Here is a 21,870-nt window from a genome sequence, read left to right on the forward strand (position 1 = left end):
AAATGACCGGCTAATTGGCAATGATGTTTTTCAGTCACTACCATAGTTTTAGGCAATAAAGACATACTATAACAGACAAGATTTTATCACTACTAAATACCAAACATTACAAATTTCTTACCTCCATGTAATCTAGAGCAAGGAATGTCTCAGGTTCAGCTCTTTCCTCCTTCAGAAATCGAATACAATCTTTTGCTACCTTTTCAGAGGCTACAACAATGGCAGCGATGTACTGGCCAAGAAGCTTAGTAACAGCCAGCTGGTATTTCTTATGAATAGGATGACACAGGTCAACCAGTCTTCCAAACTTAGCAGGTTTCAAGAAAGGAGAGAAAAACAAATACATTAGTGAGGAACATATAATTTATTGTTTTCTAATGTAACAAAGCAACATAGACAAAAAGTAATTTATAAAATTATAACATCCTAATTATTCACATGGAACTAAGTTTTACTATGAAATGTCCATTTAGGCATGTCACTTCATTTAAGAAAGGAGTAATATAGAGGGACTAACCTTATCAAAGTACTCAAATATTTTCTAAAACTGTAGTAATTAAATAAAATTCATTCATTCCCTATTTATTGAACAAGAATCTATGAGGCACCTACTATGGGCAGGTACTGAGCTAGACACTGGATAAACATTACTGAATAAAACAGATACTCTCTGACCTCACAGAATTTTCAGTCTAGTAAGGAAGAAAGACAATCAATAATCAAATGCATGTACAAAACTGATCTAGTCACTGTGACCAAAAAAAAGAGTGCTCTGAGAGCATATAGAAGAGACCAGATTGGCCTAAAAAGTCAGGGAAGGCTTCCCATGAAGAAGCGTTATTTGAGCTAAGATATGAAAATAGTCAAGAATTAGACTGAAGTTCAAAACCTTTACCAGAAAATGTCTGAATGTACCAAAAGTCTCTAGAATATCTGAAGATTTAATAGTATTTCTTTGGACTCTCTTCCATTTATTAGGTTCTACTTCAGGAACACAATTTCCTTATGATAGCTCACCATAGGTTTTCATATTTATTATCATTGCTCTAATTGTTTAAATCTCTTTGTGTTTTTCTTTTCCATTAACCTGTGATTATCACAAGCCTTTCTTCTGGGTCAAGAATTTGATTTTCAGCTGTGCAGCTCATTCCTTGCTGCTTTAGCATTCCTGGCTACTTCTTATTATTTATTAGTCCATTTAATTTATTAACAAAATGCTAACTAATTATTATTCAGTAATAATGTTTGTTCTTAATTTGTTTTCTTAGCTGTGCGTTTTCCTTTTCATTTTATTGTTTTCCCTCATATTTGAACCTAGTTTTATGAATTCATGCTCTTATTAAATTATGCAAAGCATAAAACACTTAATCGGGGATTTTGTTCTATAACTTTCTAGGCTGGACTCTAAGACCTCTAAATATTTTTAAATATTTTCTTTGTCTTTATTATTATGTATACTTATAGCTCTAGCTGCCATAGTGATTCTTTTCATCTTGCTTGGGTTTAATGTGGGCATCTCTGTTTATTTTCATTTGCTGTAATAACATTTTCTTTTTCTTTTCTTTTTTTCTTTTTAAGCCTCCAATACCCGGTATATCCAGGTGGTTTCCTATCCAAGTACTAACCAGGCCCAACCATGCTTACCTTCCGAGGTCAGACAAGATTGGGCGTGGTTAGGGTGGTATGACTGTAGACAGACAACTTTTTCTTTTTTTTTCTTTTTTTTTTTTAATTTTATTTTGTCGATATACATTGTGGCTGATTATTGCTCCCCATCACCAAAACCTCCCTCCCTTCTCCTTCCCCCTCTCCACCCCAACAATGTCCTTTCTGTTTGCTTGTCGTATCAACTTCAAGTAATTGTGGTTGTTATATCTTCTTCCCCCCCCCGGTTGTGTGTGTGTGTGTGTGTGTGTGTGTGTGTGTGTGTGTGTGAATTTATATATTAATTTTTAGCTCCCACCAATAAGTGAGAACATGTGGTATTTCTCTTTCTGTGCCTGACTTGTTTCACTTAATATAATCCACAATGGGATTTGTCCTCCTCCCCCAAGGTAGAAGAACCTTGGTATAGGATATTAATTTAAAAAGTCAGAAGAAAGAGCAGAACTCAGATATTCAAACAAAGCGTAATCTTACAAAGCCTTAGCTGAGCTCTCACTTACCCTGCCCTCCAATCCCTGAGGTGGTAAGGAACATGGAGTGGTACATCTACAGACAACTTTTTCTTAAGTACCTTTCCCAAAGAACTGAGAAGGCTAACTCCTTTGAGCAACAGTTGATGGAATAAGTACTTCCTATTCTATCCATGTTCCTTACCACCTCAGGGATTGGAGGGCAGGGTAAGTGAGAGCTCAGGTAAGGCTTTGTAAGATTACACTTTGTTTGAATACCTGAGTTCTGCTCTTTCTTCTGACTTTTTAAATTAATATCCTATACCAAGGTTCTTCTACCTTGGGGGAGGAGGACAAATCCCATTGTGGAAAGAGAGCTTCAAAATGGCCTCTCAACTTAATGAGGAGCTGTAGAGTCTTCATTTTCATCACACAGCATTAGAGCGTCACATTTCCTGATTCACCAGTTTTTTAGTCTAACTCCCTCCAGTCAGAAGGGCAAAAAAAAATATATAAGTTTGCTTCTTGCTAGATTAAGGGTATACCAAGTGAGAATGCTTTTTTTTTGGTTTTAAAGATGATCGGTAAGGGGATCTTAACCCTTGACTTGGTGTTGTCAGCACCACACTCTCCCAATGAGCTAACCGGCCATTCCTATATGGGATGCGAACCCATGGCCTTGGTGTTGTCAGCAACACACTCTCCCAAGTGAACCATGGGCCGGCCCTAAAATATATGTTCTTCTTTAATCAGTTTTATTTTTATTTTTTGGCAGCTGGCGGGTACAGGGATCTGACCCTGTGACCCTGGTGTTACAAGGCCGTGCTCTAACCAACTGAGCTAACCGGCCAGGCCCAAGTGAGAATTCTTAGGAAAGAGTCAACTTATCACATTGTTATATGCAGAGTTAAAAACAAGTAGTGCTATATTTAAATTTTTTTTTAATACTGGACTATCACCATTTTCTGAAGTTTATGACATTTTAGGTTGATTGGTTTTTGAACTGATATGTTAAAGTTTTTCTCATTTTGTTAGAAAGTGGGGAAAAAAGATTCTGTGACACAGGGTTACTCCTCCATCATTATCCAGATGTCAAAACTACATGTAAGAGTCAGAAAGTCAAAAAGGATACTGTAAAGAAGATGAAGATGGGTGGCCGGAGAGGTACAAGGAAAACCATGACAGTGTGGTACCATGGAGGCCAGTGGCAGGTGTTTCAAAATAGATCAAGAGGTTAACAGTATCAAATGCTGAAAACAGGCCATCATAACATGACTGCACAGTGTACAATGATGTTAGTGACAAGCAAGTCAGATTCCCCACCCCTGATACCAAAGGAAATAATGCAGTGAGGGTGACACCCCCCAAGTAATACTGTATTTTGGTTAATAAAATACATTAGCAATACTAGATGCATAGTTAGAGAATAAAAATATACCAATGATGTCTGCTGAAAAAATATTTTTTAAAAAAACCTGAAAATACGACAAGCAAACAGAAAGGACATTGTTGGTGGGGAGGGAGGGAGGGAGAAGGGAGGGAGGTTTTGGTGATGGGGAGCAATAATCAGCCACAATGTATATTGATAAAATAAAAATTAAAAAAAAAAAACAAAAAACCTGAAACAATGAAGAACATGAGGTTTGAGCCCATGTATCTGGGAGGCTCAAACTCCTTCATGGCACCCATGTCCTTTGGGGATCCAGGTAATAACTCAGACTTTTTGGGTACTGTGTTCTTGTCTATGCTTTTCCCCATTAATTACTTATGTAGAGACACTACTGAAAGGAATTGACATTTTACCCTAATTATTTACTGTTATATTTTAAATATAAATTGTCAAGCACAAAACTTAAAGATTCCTGAAATAATTTTGCTTCCTAATAATGGTATATTTATAATTCCAAATAAGAATGTATTTTTTCAAACAGGAAAGCTTAGCCTTGTTTTAATTAATTGTTCATTCTAATTACCACAGAATCTGGGTAAAGTCTTTTAAGGCGATCCAGAATCTCTGCTCTCTTTTGCTGACGTCTTCCCTCTTGGTTATCAATGCCAGCATTCTGCAGTTCACTTCCAATGCGATCCAATTCTTCATTAACCTCAGACATCCTTGATTTTGTTTTTCCAATTTCATCCACTAGGGTTTCCTCTTGCTCTTTCTTCTCTTTCAAGCAATCCCTTCATAATAACAGCAACAAATTATATAGCAAAAAGAAAAACCGAAATTAAGGAATTACCAGATACAAAGCACTTATCTGACATTGCAAGGGAATGGAGTAGTGCTCTATTAATATTAAAAAGATAAAAAAAATATAATACAATAAACCTAATATCAAATGAGGGCAAAAACAATTTTGATCATTCTTTGTTGATCCAAAAGATATGTATTTCTGCACACTGAAATATAACGATAGATCACTATAACCAGAGCAATCCTCATGAGCTTAATAATAAGGAAATGCCCATTAAAAAGAAACTCTTAGTGGCAGAATACTTGGGTTGTATGAGGAGTCTTCAAAAAGTTCATGGAAAGATTCGTAGTATCTTTTAATTCTATTTTTCCACGAACTTTCTGAGGTACCCTTGCATTAGCTTTCATGACATAACCCACTACTTTTATTAAAAGTATCAATGCCAAAAGAAAGTTAAAGTTTCACTACTGTTACACATTTATATTTTCAAAATTTAAAGATTACGTTTATTATGTAGTTAAGGATAATCTTTAACAATCTTCAATGAAATGAAAAGCAATGGAGGAAATAAAGAAAAAAACAGTGGAAGAGTGAGAACTTTATAACAGTGGGAGCATTCATTTGATGTGCAGAAATAACCAGACACTTGAGAGATAAGAAAGCTGAGTGTCTTTTTACTCTACCTACATGCATGTCTTTGTATACTCCTCCAACTTCCCTATTCGTTTTTCATGATCTTCTATTTGCTCTTTTATTTGTTTTAGATTTCCCTGAAATAGGAAAGGAAACCTAAAATCAATTACAACAATTCCTAACAAATTAAATTACATGCCTAACACATACTATAACATTGTGAGCTGTTGGAAATTTGAAATACATCAAATATAACTATACGAAAATATTTATGAGCGCAAATTTTAATTTTGAAAAGGCAGTGTGGTATAGAGCTTTGAAGTTGCACAGATCAGGGTTCAAATCTTGACTCCACCATGTTCTGGACATTTAATCTCCAGCTATTTCATTCAGGTAGCTTCAAAGTCCAAGAAGAATATTTTCAATCATCTACACAGGTTTTATCTGTCCCTCAAACTAATTCATTCAATAAATATTTATTCACTGGCTACCATGTGATAGGAACTAGAGATACGATAATGAACAGGACAGAGACCTTGCATTCAAGGAGTAAAGTCTAGTGGGAGAGAGACAAATAAGTAATTATAGTAGAGTGGTTTAATGTCAAAATCATATGGGAACTTTCAGGGCAACTTATAGGATTTTGGGGAAAGGACTTCACAAAAGACTTGCTCTATTCATTTTATCATTAAATCCCATAAGTAGTAGCCTCCAATTAGTTTCATGTCTTTAACCTTTCCCACACCTAATTCATCCTGTGTACTTTAACAAGATTGATCTGTCTTACTCCATTACTAAATGATCTAAAACCAGGAGTGTATGAAAGTAAAAACACAATTCTTTTTCAGTATACCACCAGGAAAGAAAATACCACAGTTTTCAGGTGGAAAAAAACAAGCGTATTCCAAGATAATTAACCTGTTTTACTCACTTATCACACAGTTTTACTGAACAAACCTGCACTACGCAAGGTGCCAGAGTTATAAAAATGAGCCAGACAGTTCTTTTGCTGTAGGAGCTCACACATGTTGAAATTAGAGTCTCCATACTGAAGTTCTATTATGTCACGTAAGAATTCCATCCAGAGAGGGAAGAGCAAGAGTCGTCAATGAGGAGAGTACCAAGCTCAGCCAGCTGGGAACAGGCGCTTCTGCGCCTTTACTCTGGAAATTCCCAGAGCCTGTGTCATGCTAGACGGTCATTACTTTAATATGCCAGGTGGGTCTCTTAGGGGACACCACCTGGGGGCCTGGGACAAATTTCAGACTTGGCTTAGGTGGAAGAGTAGGATTTACTGGAGAAAAATCTAAAAGACCAGGGTCAACAAGAGAAGAGAAGTTGTGGGTCCCATTTGCTCTCCTCATCCCACAGGAGGTATGTCAGGACCTGGGTGCTCTGCTGGACGCATAATGTGGGATAATCAGACTACCCTGGTCCTAGGCATTCTGGACTTGAGATGCTGGCTGACCATGCTAGTTGTCTGAGAAAATCAACTATTACTTAGCACCAGAGATCTTGGGACCTGTGGAAAGTGACAGAGCCTCCTATCTGTGAACGGAGTCATCGGTCCTGTAGAAACTCAGTTTGGGTACAGCTCTTCCCCATCTCTCTCCACCTGAGTATCTTATTTCCTTTTTATATTCAAAAGGCAACATCAATTCAACCAACACTCGACATCTACTGAGTGCAAGGTTTACAATGGACATGATTATGAATCCTGCCTTGAAGAAGCTTCCAATCTAGTAGAGCTGTACCAATCAATTGTAAATTCTGTGCAATCTGATAAAAGCCCTTAGACAGTTACAGATTAAGAACAATGGATACTTATATGAGGAAGAAATTATTTTCAGCTCTTTTTTGGAAGTGGGGTGGAGAGAAAATGAGGCCAAGGGAAGGCTTTGTGGTATAGGTAACTATATAACTTAACATTTGAAGATGAATAGGTTACTCCAGAAAGAAATTAACATGCACAAAGGCAAAAATGTGAAATATGTATTTTTAGAAATCAGTGTGTACTTTTATAATGTGATACAAATTATCCAATTATACAAATGTTTTAAAAATATTTCCTGCTATGTTACTATCTTTGTTTTTCTCCTGGCACAAACCACCATCTCTTCTACTCACAGGACTATCATATAAAGCAACTTCCATATTTGTATTTTCATCTCCCAAATCGCAAACACTAAAATGAGATGGTATACTATAAGGGTGAAGGAGATTCACTCTGAAGACAAAGTGTCTGGAATTAAATCCCAGTTCCTCCACTTATGACCTTAGCCAAGTTAGCTTAGTCATTTTGTGCTTTGATCCCCTCATCTGTAAAATACAGTAATCCAACAAATATTTATTGACTATCAGCTGTGGAAAAGGAACTATTCTTGGTGCTTGGGATGCATCTGTGAATAAAACAAATATCCCTGCTCTCGTAGAGTTTACATTGTAGAGGAGGAAGGCAGACAAATATATTTTAAATATAAAAGATCACCTAAATAATACTAAGCAGCATATCAGGTAATACAGAAAATTTTTAATTGCTTATGTTTGATGTAAATCCATTTATATATTTAAATATTAGTACAAAAAGCGAATAAAATGTCACTGAGGATAATCCCAAATCATCACGGCACAAACTGAGGTACCTGAACTTCACCATGCCTCCCCTTTTCAAATGCCAGCCTGTCTTCCTCTGCCTTCTGTTCCCACTGCAGGTTTTCCAGTTGTTGCGTCATTACAGCTACTTTCTTTCTTACTTGATCCTTAAGTTCGTTATAATGATCCACCTGTATAAATAGCATTGAAACATTGCTAACTCATTTAAAGAAACATGACGGGAAATTCTTTATATGATACTAGCAGATAATTAATCTTATCAAAAGATTGTTTTATATGCATTGCATCATATTGGCCATCTTATCCAGGTAAAATAATGTGAACATAATATAAAACCCTCTTTATTTAAAACCTTATATAGAGCAACAAGGTATTCAAAACAAATCCTATAGTAACATTTCTGTCAGAAAATCTTAAAAGGGGAATGAATCTAGAAAAAATGATATATTTCTTTCTTACTTATATAGTCAATATTATTTTGGTACATATAGTGTGACATAGATTATCATAAAATGAACAAAGAGATAAATGATAAAAATTTAGTTGAGAAAATATCCGAAACTCTCAGCTACGTATACTTGGATATCTACACTTGATTTATTACAATTAAATACCATATACTAAGTTGGATATTAATTTATCACTGAACATTTTAAGTCACCTTAAGTAACCGATTTCCCTCCTGTCAATTAAATGATGTCTCTTCAAAGCCGCGTATATCTGACCTTTAAGTTTTTATAATATCATGAGAGGAGAAAAATAACTACCTTAAAAATAATAACTTAATTACCTAACTTCTATACTACAAAATGACATCATGTAACCTTGCTGAAGTAATTTCTAGGACTTTAACTCAGAAGTGTTATAATGCCATCTAATCTTATAAAAAATAGCTTAGTCTGAAGAATAAATTTAGATTCTGTGTATAGGCTGAAAAATTTAAATCCCCATAATTTACATTCTGAGGATACTCTCTTAAAGTATCAGACAGAGAGAACATCCTTTAAATGTTTTCTAATTGAAAGGAGAAGTGGAAACAATAGACAGAAAAGATTTGTCATATGTTGACTTTTTCACCTGACTGGCTTCCAGTTCTATGTCTCGAACTTTATGTATGATTTCTTCCTCAATCTGCTTTTCAAAACTTCTCCATGCACGATCTAAATCAACCAGCTCTGTCTCCAGGGCTCTTATGTCATCTTCCTGTTCAGAACATTGTTTTTCACTGTCCTTTATTGATTTCTTAGCAATATCTAATTTTTTGAGGTGGTGAGAAGTATTTTCTTTGGCTTTAATGTATTGAGGCCTCTTCTGAATTAAAAGTGCTTCAAGAGATCTAAAAAGAAAAAAAAGTTTGCTTTAAAGAAAATTATTTTTTTTAATATATAAAGGGAAGAAGTCCTTTTGATTAAATCACATTAAAAAATAAATTCTAAAAATTAACTTTCAGACTATAAGCAGATTAGTGGCTGCCAGAAGTTGGGCGAGGTCAGGTAGAGGGTTAAACAGATGAAGCATGGGGCACTTTTTAAGAGTGGTTAAACTACTCTGTATGATATTGTGATGACAGACACATGACACTATGAATTTATCAAAACCTATGGAACTTGACAGCACCAAGGGTGAACCTTAATGTAAGCAAATTTTTTAAAAAATCACTTAGAGGGATCCTAGACGGAATAGAATGTGACAAAAGAATTACAAATGTTTAAACAACCATACTGAGGGGTTGAACTCCAGTTATAAAGTTGCTTCCCATGGAGGTATGGGTGAACAATTCTGATACTGCTATACATCATTACCGGATTAATGCAAATGGATGACAGATTGTGGAAGCCAGGTTTCTCACTGTTGAATTGGGAGGTTATAAATAAGCAAGAGAAGGCTAGAGTGATCCATGTGTTAATGGATTAAAATGGAGAGACAGTATGAACTCATGTTTAGTTCAATGAAGATACAGATGACTCTATATGGAAATATTTAGATATGTGTATCTATAAGAGTTACTCTACACACACATATTTCCCAGTTCTGTCAGCTGAGAAAGCCTAGAAACAAGGACATCCAGAAGGAAAGAGCACACCTAGCACCCAGATGTTTAGTTGCTAATACGAATAAAAGGACCAGAACTCCTTGAAGAAATTACTGACCCCTGGGCAAGCTCATATAGATTAGGGCAGGCCAATTCCAGTACTGGCCCCTATAAAATGAGACTGGAACATCTTGTAGTGCCAAAAAAGTAAGGAATTGCTCCAAAACCAAAATCACAATGATGGGGACATGTCAAAGGCACATGGGAGCCAACTCAGAGTTCTCGATAATCTAAACTGCAGTATTCTCAGCAACAGAATAAGCAATGCAGTATTAGATTATAACCCCAAATATCCACAAATCCATACTGATGGGAATAAATAATTGAATAAACAAATAAGAGACGAATCTCCTGTGTAGACAAATTCTAAATAAATTATGTAGATGCTCTGCCCTTGACAGGTAGAACGAACCTCCCCGTTCCTCAGGTCTGGGCTCTGCCTAGTGACTTCCTCCCAAAGACTATAGTATGAAAAGGCGGAAGATAAAAGAAGACCTTTGTAACGGAGAAACCTGACAAAGTCAGGTGATCCAGGTCAACATGAACAGCGATATCATGTTGATATTACATACCATAGAATATGATATATCCTGTAACATCTATAAGACGTTGACATTCTGATACCATATGATGAGAATGGCATTTTCTTTCTGTGGTCTCCCTCCCCAAAACTCACAACCCCAGTCTAATTATAAGAAAATTATCAGACAAATCCCAATTGAGGGACATTCTACAAAAAACCTGACCAATCGAACTCATCAAAAACAAGAAAAGCCTGAGAACGGGTCATAGCTTCAAAGAGAAACTGAAGGAGACAGACAACTAAATATAATACAGTATTCTGGATCAGAAAAAGGACATTAGGCAAAAACTCAGAAGATAGGAATAAAGTATGAACTTAAGTTAATAATAATGGCCCAATACTGCTTTATTAATTCTGACAAATATATCACACTAAGATGTTAATAACAGGAGAGACAGTGTAGGGAATATAGGAACTCTGTACTATCTTTATAATTTTTCTGTATATTTAAAAGTATTCCAAAGTAAAAAGCTTATTTCAAAAAGTCAACGTTCAAAGTGTCATTTATTTTTTATTTTCTGTCAATCTACATAAAACCCAACTATTACTACCTAATTTTAAAAACTCACTTTACTTCTTTTTCTGTCTGTTGTAGTTGTCTGGTTAGCATGCCACGTTCCTTTTTCTTGGCTTTAATTATGTTTGCATGATGAGAAAGAGACTGTTTTCTGACACTCAAATCCTTATTCACACGCTCTAACTCAGAATTCAGAAAACGAATTTTCTTCTCATTGTGATACAGTTGGAAAAGGTGTAGTTGTATCTTGTTTAATTTCAGTTCTTCACGGAGACTCTGGTAACGCTCTGCCTATAAAACAGTACAATTCAACAGTAGTAAAAAGTGAGGATATTTAAGCTGACCTTTCATAAACCCAACGACTGTACCAATAAATGATCTCTAACGAATTTTCATTTATGTCACTAAGAAACACTATTCTTGCCAAAAGTAGCATTATTTAGGGAAGGTTGCTGAATACACTTCTACATTAAACCAGGAAACCATTAATTTTGTATTCATGCACTCAGTGGTGTGCTGGTAAGAACAATGGAGTGGCACCCCTAACCCGGCTCCTAATCCCATTTCTGTCTTGAGGAGTTTGGCAAGTCCATTAACATTTCTAGCATCAGCCTCCTCATTTGTAAACTGAAGGAAGAGCATCATGTAACTTGTACGGTCCCTAGCAACTTTAAATTCAAGGATTCCAGGTAAAATTCCTGCTACAGGAAGTGATTTTCCTACTGATAGAACTAACAGGACTACTATAGTTCTTAATTATAGGTGAAGAGGAAGAATTTCCTTAACACTGATGCTATTAATAAAGAAATAAAGGAATGAAGTCTCTCAAGAGGAGAGCTCCTAATCAATGAAGAATTTCAAGTAACAACTAAATGGTCATCCTCCAGGATGTTGTAAAAAATTAGGAAGTTGGCCTATTCTAATTGTCCTTATCATGTTTCAAGTTCTGTAATTTTATAAGTTATTTCACTACACTGTGACTACTGCAGTCTTTCACTGCTGCCACCCCTTTTTACTGACAAAACGAAGGACACGTATACACATGAAAAAATATGAAGAAACGGAGATTTTCCACACTGTAGTGGACTGCATTGTGTCCCGCCAAAACTCACTGAAGCTTGAACTGTATTCCTCAACTTTTATATATTAGAAACTTAGCCCCACTGTGACTGATAAGAGGGTGGGAAATCATATTATGGTAATTGAAAGGTAGAGGCTTGAAGAGGTGATTGGATTGTAGGACCAGTGCAGTAGTAAAAACGGTGGTGAGGGGTGTGGTTCTGAGGGCTTTAAAAGAAGAGGAGAGTCTGTCTCTCTCTCTGCATTCTCTTGCTTCCTCTCACCATGTGATCTGCTTGTCCCCACCAGCTGCCTGTTGCTGTCCACCACGAGTAGAAGCAGCCTGAGGCCTACACCAGATGCAGCTGTCCCAGAATCATAAGCAAATAAACCTCTGCTCTTTATAAATTACCCAGTCTCAGGTATTCTGTTATAGCAACAAACACAAAACGGACTAATACAACCACTAATAAGAAACATATCCACTTCTCATTTATTTCCTTAAATATTTATTTAGTATCTACTATGTGCTAGGCCCTGTTCTATGTGCTGCTGGGAGTATAGTGAAGAACTAGACAGACTGTCCGTGCTCTTGTAAAGCTTATATTCCAGTTATTTGAATAGGGCGGGGTGGAGGAAGAAGAATCAGAGAATAAACAAACAAACACATAATAAGCAAGATCATTTTGTACAGCAATATATTTTACAAAAGAAACAATACAGGGTGATGTCCAAGAGGGGATGCTAATTTAGATTGGGGCAGGGGGTGGGGACGGTGGACAGCAAATGCCTGCTTGAGAAAAGAAAATGGCTTTTTTATGAAGACTTGTATGAGAGTACCAGCCATGCAAAAAACAAGCATAAAGTTATCTAGGCAGAGGAAGTAGCAAAAGCTCCAGGATAAAAGGGAGCTTAGTGTATTCAACATATAACAAAGGTAACAGGGTAGCAAAATAGAGGAAGTTAAGTTTTGAGAGATGAACACGGACCAGATCAGTAGGCAGGAAAGGAGACTAGATTCTCAGAGCAGTGGGAAGCACTACACTGGAAGGTTTTATTCAACGGAAAGACAGGATGATTTGCATTTGAAAAAGATCACTCTAAATGCAAGCTATTACCAACCATAGACAAGGCACACTATTCAGGACCTCAAAAAGTTCATGGAAAAAGGGAGATAAAAAATAATACAAATCTTTCCACTAACTTCATGACCCCTCATACTAGGCATTGTGAAGGGCACCGAGAAATACCACAGCATTTGAAAAGTGCAGCCATGATTTCCTAGGGGTCCCCAAAACCCTTTTAGAGAGTCCCTGATGACAAAACTATTTTCTTAATAATACTAAGACATCAGTTTCCTTTTTCAGTGTGTTGACATTTGCACTGATGGTGTAAAAACCAATGGTGGCTAAAACTGCTAGGCCTTAGCACAAAAAGATTTAATGCTAAGTATTTATGAGAAGTTAGCTGTCTTCTATTAAGCCAGACATTAAGGAGACCATATAAATGCAAAATAATGTTGCTCTTCTAATTAATTTGTTTGGAAAATGTAGTTATTTTTCATAACAATGTTATTTATGTTAACATGTAATGAGTTTATTATTGGTATTTTTTACATGGACCATTACATCTAATTTTAAAATTTCTAGTTTTGATTTCAAATACAATAAGGATTGGGAAATAAAATCCATGTGTCCAAAAACTCTTTGTGGTCCTCAATAGTTTTTAAGTGTGTAAGGGGGTCAAGATCCAGAAGTTCCAGAGCCTCTGCTACATAAGATATAAACCTATCAAGCGTGTTTTTAGTCGAGAAAATCAGACATTTTTGTAGTTCAGGCTGACCTGCCTATTTGGGATTAAGAACCCAAATACCCAAATAGTGAAAGAGATATCCAAAAGTTTATCTTTACTGAATATTGGGCTTTATTTTTCTTATATTTTTAAGGAAATCTTCTTAGTAATTCCAAGCCAATACCTAGCAATTCTAATAGAAAGTTTTTGTATCTAACACTTACTTGGTTACATCTTCATGACACCTTACCTCTTCTTTCTCTAATTTTGCTTGTTTGCACTCTGCAGCTAAGTTTTTTTTCTTATTAAAATTAAACTGTGCATCCTCTTCAGCTTTTTGTAACTTTCTTTTCTTTTCCTCATATTCTCGTATCAGTTCTCCTGAGCCGCTGATTTCCTCAAAAAACTGGGTTCTTTCTTTGGGTTTTTTCATGGCAATCGACTCTACAGTTCCCTTTTTAAAAAGTAAAGCACACGAACATATAAAATATAGTGATGTATTTTCAGAACTATGAATCCAGTGAACTTCTACAGCTACTTACCTGAAAAACCAGGCAGTTTCGTGCTTTGGCAATTATGCCTATCTTCTCCAACTCTGCTGTGTAAGCAGAACGACTCACGGGATTATCATCAAAATGAAATTCTGAGCATCCCCCTAATATTAAAGGATAAATATAAATAGGAAACATAAATATCAGACATATCTCCACAACCAATGAAGTTTAATAAAATTATTTTTGTTATTAAAATGGCCAGGCATGCAATAATATAATCATATACATGTTAATAATTGCATTTAATCAGCCAACAAATATTGAGTGTGTATTAGGAGGGTACTTCAGAAAGTTCATGGAAAAATAGAATTGAAAGATAACACAAATCTTTCTATAAACTTTTTGCAGGACCCTCGTATATGCCAAGGACTATTCTACAGCAGTGAACAAAACAGATAAATGTTTCTGATCTCAAGGAGCTTATATCCTAGTCAGAAAGACAAACAAAAATAAGATATGCAAGAAAAATAAATAGTATGTGGGAAAGTCGTAAGTGCTAAGGAGTAAAAATGAGCTGGGAAGGTAGAATGGAAGTTTCTGTGTAGGGGGAATAGGCTTTGCAATTTTAAATAGGGTGGACAAAGTAATCCTTACTGAGATGGTAACGTTTGAGTTAAAAAATCTAAACAAGTGAGAAAACTAGCCAATGAATATATCTGGGGGATAAAGTGGTGAGATATTTAAATTACACATTAAGGTACAAGTGTACAATAAGTACTTCTAAAATCATCTATGATTGAATTTGGGGAGGTTAATAAGACAGCATTTATACATTAGAAATATTCTGGTGGACACTGAATAGTAACAACAAAACAAAAACAAAAACACCTATTTATAGAGGCTCTGTGAAATCCTAGCACAGGATAAAAAATAAAAAAAAAAACATAAGCAACGCTCAATCTTGTTTATTCCGACAACACAGGGAATTCATGAATAAATCACAAAATACAAATTCAAACATTTCACTCAAGTTGCTTTTCAGGGTAAGAAAAACTGTCTATACAAGACAAAAGTATGCATGTAATTAGTTCATCATATGAAAACCAGATAAACATTAAGAACCTCACGAAGAACTTTTATAACTTCTCTGTCTTTGAAGTAGGCTCCTTATATCTTAACCAAATATCCAGATATCAAAATGCTATTTGACAGGAGGGGGATTTGAACAAATACCAGGGTACGTCAAAAAGTTTGTAGAAAGATTTTGAAGTACCCTCGTTATGTCTGCTTAAGGAAGAGTCTTAGTGGAGAATCAAATATGTTCTGTTACTTGCCTCTGAGATTTTCTATTGAAGAGGAAAAAAAAATACCTTCTAGTTCACTATGCCAGTAGAATAACAATAATCACCCTTCAAAGAAGGTAAAAACAGGCAATCTGACTTAATCTTAAAAAATCAAATAACATAAGCAAAAATCTACAGAAAATACCTCGGATAATCCTTGAAAATGTTTTCTCCTCTCCGCTTTCCTCCACATACACAATTTTTACACTTGCAGAAGAAGAAACAGGTTTTCCAATATGGGCTCCATGAATAAGTTCTTGAATATTTTTCACTCTTAAATTAGCTGTTTTCACTCCCATTACGAAACTAAGTGCATCCATTACATTAGATTTTCCTTGGGAAGGAAAGAGAGAAAAATTCATTCATTCTTAAATATAATAAGCCTTGACCAGAGCTGAAGAAATCAGGACATGACTGGAAATGAAATACAGCCCATACACATGTCTAAATAGTTCTGTCTTGTCAATGTTCAAAATGCATGTGACTGAAAATTTTTACTTAGAGTACTTGTTTCTCCTATGCAGCTATGGTAGGTAGCTAAATTAAGAGGTCTATATTTAAGGATCTAAATCCCAGCTCTTTTCATTATTAGCTATTACACCACAGATGATCATTTAATGCCTCTGAATTTTCAGTTATCCTTATTTTATAAATATGGAAACTATCACCTAAAGCATCAGTGCAGCACTAAGCCCTCACATACTGAAAAAAAAATAATAATAATAAGGCTAACTAAACCCAGGTTCTTCCCAACGGTTAAACTAAGGTTGCTAGAATATTTATCATTGGTATGAGATGGTGCTACGAAAAGTTATACAGCAGGCCTGAGACTGCTATCCTTTGAAAGTCCTACTTACAATGCTGGCTGGCAACTGAAGACTGGGATTTGGATTTGGGGAGGGTTTCTACCATCTCCTGATCAGAATGGCTCATGGTGCCTAAAATGTTTGTGCAAACAATGTGATTTATGGTAACACCTGCATTCTTTCTAGGAGTCTGGAATTTTGGTATGTGCTAGGCAGAGAGGACCTGTGTGACCATCTCCCTATCAAAACTGAGGCTTTAGTGAGGTTCCATTGTAGGAAACATTTCACACCTGTAAACTTGTTACTGGATGATTTGAGTACTACATGACTTCAGTGGATGAGGACTCAGAATCCTGCACCTGGTTTCCTCAGACTTTGCCCCATGTGCCTTTTCCCTTTGCTGCGTTTGCTTTGTATCTTTTCACTGTAATAAACAGTCCTGAGTATAACAATGTGCTGAATCCTGTTAGTTCTCCCAGCCAATCACTGAACCTGGGGGTAGTCTTGGGGATTCCCCACCCCAACGGTAAATTTGTTATCCAACCATGAGCCCATAATTTCCTCTAAGACAATTCCCAAGGTGCAATATTCATGAAGCTATTACCATCTCTATTTATTTATTTTTTCCTTTCTCACATTCCTTCCCGCACATCCACAAACAATTTAAAATTTCAGCGCCAGAAGGAGGAAAGTAACATAAACAAAGAGAAAGGTATATCGTCAGCCACTAGAAATATGGCTTAGTTTTAGAGATTAAGGATCTTTCCAAAAAGAACAAGTAGTTAGCATGCTGCACATTTATTTAGCTAAGTCTCAGTTAACCAATAGGTATAAAATGTGGCTTTTGGGGAGCTGTTGTAAGACAGTGCATGTATGGACAAAATGAACGTTCATGGAATTGAATTATTAAGTCTGACAGTAACAGAGCTAAAAAGAAACTTTTTGTTCAATCCTTATTTAAATTCTGCCTAAAATACTCCCCGATCCAAATTCACTCATTCAATTAATACGGTCCCTGACTAATGAAGGTGATATTTTGTCAAGAGTCAGAGAGTAAACAAAAAAGACAATTTACATGTTGTAATAGGTATAAGGAGATAAAACTGTTTGATGAACTAGGGAGTAAGAGAGGCAACTTCAGATAGGATGGACAGAAAACATTTATGAAGTGCCTACCTGCAGCTAGTGTTAGCTTAACAATCATGTTGAAAAAATGAGCAAATCAAGTTAGGTTTTATAATGATCAGATTGGGGACTTCTACTGTAAATAATTTAGAACCAACATCGGGAAAATGATTCTGAAAGAGTTATCTCTTAGGCTATCATCACTTGATAAAGACGGATCAAGAATTCAAAGATATAAAAATTATACTATTATTCTCTAAGTCTCTTTTCATTTCAATTCTACATAACTGTCCCATTCTTCTGCTTCTTTACCACCCTTCTACTAGTTCAAGTCCTCCTTACTTTTAAGAAATTCCTTATCTGCACTCTTCAACTTTCAATCTCTTGTCCCCTCAAATTCATTCATTCATTCTGCAAACATTTTCTGAACACCTGTTTTTCAGGCACTTTGCTAAATACTGGGCTAAAAACACAAACATGTGGGGAGATTCAATCAAGATGGCAGAATAGACAGTCTGCAGCGTCACTGTCTCCCACCAATCAACTAAATTTACACCTATAAAAATGTAACATCAGCCAAGGTGAAGCAGCTGGAGCTCAGGGGAAGAGGAGGAGAAAGCTACGGAGTTCATGAAGGCAGGAGAAACTACGAGGAGAGAAAGAAAAAGCTTCTCTGAGCATTTCCGACCATGGCTGCTATAAGGCCAGAGGTGCTGAGCGCATGGAGAAGGAGCCGGCAGAAGCCGCAGCTGTGCCCTTCAGATGGAGTTACTTGGAGGCAGCAAGAGAGAAGAGGGCCTTGGCGGCCCTCAGGACAGCAAGACCCCTAATAGGGATCACGTGGACCCACGCAGGAGCGAGGAGTCAGAACAAATGTAAAAAGGGAGCCACTCAGAGGCCGGTGAGTCATCACAATGGACCGGGGCAGGGCCTAGCCTATGGGAAGTGTTTAGAGCATGGGGGTGGGGGAGATGGGCTCACTAGGGGAACACTGGGACACAGCAAGTACAGCTGATCTGCCCCCCAATCAGCACAGGACCACTCAGAGGAGACTGGTCAGGAATGCTGAATTGCATGGGGTACAGCTTGATGAAAAATCTCAGGCCCAGATCAGAGATTCTACAGAACACAGATCCACCAGGTCTCTGGAGAGCCAGAAGTAACTATAAAGTCAACCATTATAACCTGTGCTGCACAAAAAGCCTTCCCTAGGGAAACAGCAGCAAAGTAGCAATTTAAGCAACCACACAGCTCAAGTACTGGTTCCCACAGGATGTTCCCCTGTGTTAGAAGCAAAGGACAAAAAATTAATTAAGGGCCAGACACACCACCAGCACCTTGGGGCCTGCCTGGGAACTGGAAGCTTGGTTCTGGGGACCGGACCCCACTCCCACTGCCAAGCAAACTGCACCAGTGCTTCAGGGTCAGCCTGGGGACCTGAAGCATGGAGAAGGGGACTGGTCCGCTTTCCCACAACCAGGCACACCATGCCAGCACCTTGGGACCCACCCAGGGACCCGAGGCAAGGAGAAGGGGACCGGACCTCTCTGCCACAACCAGGCACACTGAGCCAGCACCTTGGGGCTCACCCAGGGACTGAGGGTATGGAGTTGGAGACCAGACCACCCTCTCACAACCAGGCACAATGTGCCAGCACCTCAGAGCCTACCCAGGGATCCAGGGCATGGAGAAGGGGATCGGACCTCTCTCCCACAATCAGGCACAACATGCCAGCACCTCGGAGCCCACCCTGGGACCTGGGTCAAGGAGAAGGGGAATAGTCCTGTCGTCTCCCACAGCCAGGTACACCGCGCCAGAGCTTTAGGGCCCGCCCAGGAACCCAAGGCATGGAGAAGAGGGGACTGGAGCCCCCTTCCACAACCAGGCACACCATGCCAGCACCTTGGGACCTCCTGGGGACCTGAGCAAGGAGAAGGGGAACGGACCTCTCTCCCATAACCAGGGACACCAAGCCAGTGCCTTGGGGCCCACTCACAGTCCCGGGGAATGGAGAAGGGGACCAGACCCTCCTCCCACAACCAGGCACACTGTGCCAGTACCTCGGGGCCCGCCCAGGGACCTGGGACATGGAGAAGGGGACTGGACCCCTCTCCCACAACCAGGCACATGGCGCCAGCACCATGGGGCCTGCCCAGGGACCAGAGGCATGGAGAAGGGGACCAAACACACCCCACAAGCAGGCATACCGCCAGTGACAAGGAGCATGCCAAAAACAGCACCTCCACGTGTGTGGCCCACCACAGCCACCATAATAACCATGGTTGCTGCAAAAGCAGCTAGACGCCACAGCCACCACGCAGATGGTCTGCCAACCACTGGAGTGCATTCAAACAAGAAGAGTCACCAGCAGAGAAAAAGAAAAGAAGAGGACGTCTCTTTCCACAAAACCCATTTCAGAGTGACAGAAGAAGCATCTGCTCTATGATAATATTGGGGGACCTGATCACATCTCTCAGCATTGGACAGATCATCTAGGCAACAAGTTAACAGAGTAACCATTATTCTTACAGAAGGAGAGAAGAAATCTAGGGCAATGAGAGGGGGGAGGGGATGGGGGAAGGGGAGAGGTTGTCAAGGGGCATAAAGAATAATTACAATTTGTAACAATATATATAATAGTAATAGTGATTTAATTGACATATCTCAATGTTCAACCCCAAAAACATGTATAATCCATTTTGATTCAATAAATAAAATAAATTTTAAAAAATACAAACATGTAGATTTTCACTGTTAAACAAAATTTATGGGAGGCCATATTTTGGACTAGCCTCCAGCACTAGGCCCCAGCAGAACAGACCAAATCAAAACAGAGTCACTCACAGAAGTACCACATAATCAAACAGAAACTTTAAGGAAGCAGGCAAATCCCAAAATAGACCAGTTTTTCCTGAAAGTAGGAGATTCACAGCAACCATTAAGAAAGAGCTCAGCTAACCTGAGTCGGCATAATAAGAAAGTCTCTACTTTAATCCTCACAAAAAAGTAACCTATAGTAACCTGATGTTAACCAATCCACTTTGTTTTAATTTTTCTGTTTCCTTGGTCCCACCTTAGAAAAACAAGCCGTTCCGTTATGACCGTTCTGTTATGCTTTGTAGAATGTTGTTCTGCCTGATTCTATAATCACAAATAAAAGCCAATTAGATCTTTAAACTAATTTTTTTGTAATTTTATCTTTTTACTCCTCCAAGGTGCTTACAGTGGAAAATGTCAATTTTTATTGAACCCTATTTTGTGCCAGACACCCCACATCTGTTATTTTGTCTGGACCACAATCTTAGGAGACAGAGATTTAATTTACATTTTACAAATAAAAAAACAGAAGCTCAAAGTCAAACAACTCAAGTTTTGGAGTGGTGTGTCTGATTCCAAAACCTATACTCTTTCCACTAAAAGAAGGAAATTCTAACACACACTCTTTAATAAGTCCTAAGATTAAATGAACACAAAGTATTATAGAGAGGCACTTAGAAGCACTAATGACTGGAGGCTCTGAGTAGGCTTTACAGGAGATAACTGTGGGCTAAGTCTTCAAGGGTAATTAACAGTTTAGAGAGGGGGATACAGAGGGTAAAATACCATTCGGGAAAAGAGAAAGCTTGGTCATAGGTACAAAGAAGTGAGAGACCATGGTACCATTCCTGTAAGAAAGCAAGTAATTCTATGTAGGTAGAGCAGAGCTTACAAGGTTGGGAATCCTAAGAGAGAAAGGTGAGGAAGTTAAGTAAGAATTACAATAGGCTACATTAAAGGAATTAAACTTTATGTTGAAGATTATGTGAAGCCACTGAAGGAGTTTTTTGTTTTTGTTTTTTTTCCCCCAATTATATTTTATAGAGATTTCTCAGACAATAACCTAACAGGAAAATGGGCAAAGGACATAAACAGCAATTCAGAGAAAAACACAAAAGGCCCTTGACCAAATGAAAAGATGCTCAAACTCACTCACAACAAGAAAAATATCCAGAATAGGTAAATCCATAATGACAGAAAGTAGGTGCTGAGGGCTGGGCAGAGAAGAGATAACAGAAAGTGAATACTAATGGGTACAAGGTTTCTTTGGGGGTGATGAAAATGTTATGGAATTACATTACATAGTGATTTGATGATGGGTGTACAACTCTGTGAATAAAGTAAAAACCATTGAAAGTGCACTTTAAAAGGATATATTTTATGATATGTAAATTATATCTCAATAAAGCTGTTGTAAAAAAAATATCTAAAAGAGTACGTCATGTATTTTCTAGCCCTGTACACTGAAATGGTTCAGAACCAATGTGATCCGAATGCACTGAGTACCTCTAGTTGCCACATGGTGGTCTCTAACACCTTTCCTACTAAAAAGAACGAGAAGTCATTGGAGAACTAGTTATTCCAAGTCGGAGGCAGGGAAAATTGAAGATAACCCTGGGAGCCAGGACATCATATTTCAGAAAGTAAAGAGCACAGGAAGCAGCTTGAAGGAATTCGAACTGAATGAA

At 37.7% G+C, this 21,870-nt stretch overlaps 1 protein-coding gene across 1 annotated transcript in view; it reads right to left on the reverse strand.

Annotated features, from left to right (window-relative positions):
* LOC134368541 (structural maintenance of chromosomes protein 1B-like) overlaps positions 1 to 21,870 on the reverse strand; it is a 74,974-nt gene that overhangs the window by 47,669 nt on the left and 5,435 nt on the right. Inside the window, exons 2-10 of the mRNA XM_063084977.1 lie at positions 15,580 to 15,768; positions 14,140 to 14,252; positions 13,848 to 14,051; positions 10,800 to 11,038; positions 8,633 to 8,891; positions 7,585 to 7,725; positions 4,997 to 5,079; positions 4,088 to 4,295; positions 122 to 307 (exon numbers count right to left, since the gene is read on the reverse strand). Of these exons, the coding sequence (XP_062941047.1) occupies positions 122 to 307; positions 4,088 to 4,295; positions 4,997 to 5,079; positions 7,585 to 7,725; positions 8,633 to 8,891; positions 10,800 to 11,038; positions 13,848 to 14,051; positions 14,140 to 14,252; positions 15,580 to 15,768 (1,622 nt within the window). The remainder of the gene's footprint in view (positions 1 to 121; positions 308 to 4,087; positions 4,296 to 4,996; positions 5,080 to 7,584; positions 7,726 to 8,632; positions 8,892 to 10,799; positions 11,039 to 13,847; positions 14,052 to 14,139; positions 14,253 to 15,579; positions 15,769 to 21,870) is intronic.

This window comes from Cynocephalus volans, chromosome X, assembly GCF_027409185.1.
Source record: "Cynocephalus volans isolate mCynVol1 chromosome X, mCynVol1.pri, whole genome shotgun sequence".
NCBI classification, from domain to species: domain Eukaryota; kingdom Metazoa; phylum Chordata; class Mammalia; order Dermoptera; family Cynocephalidae; genus Cynocephalus; species Cynocephalus volans.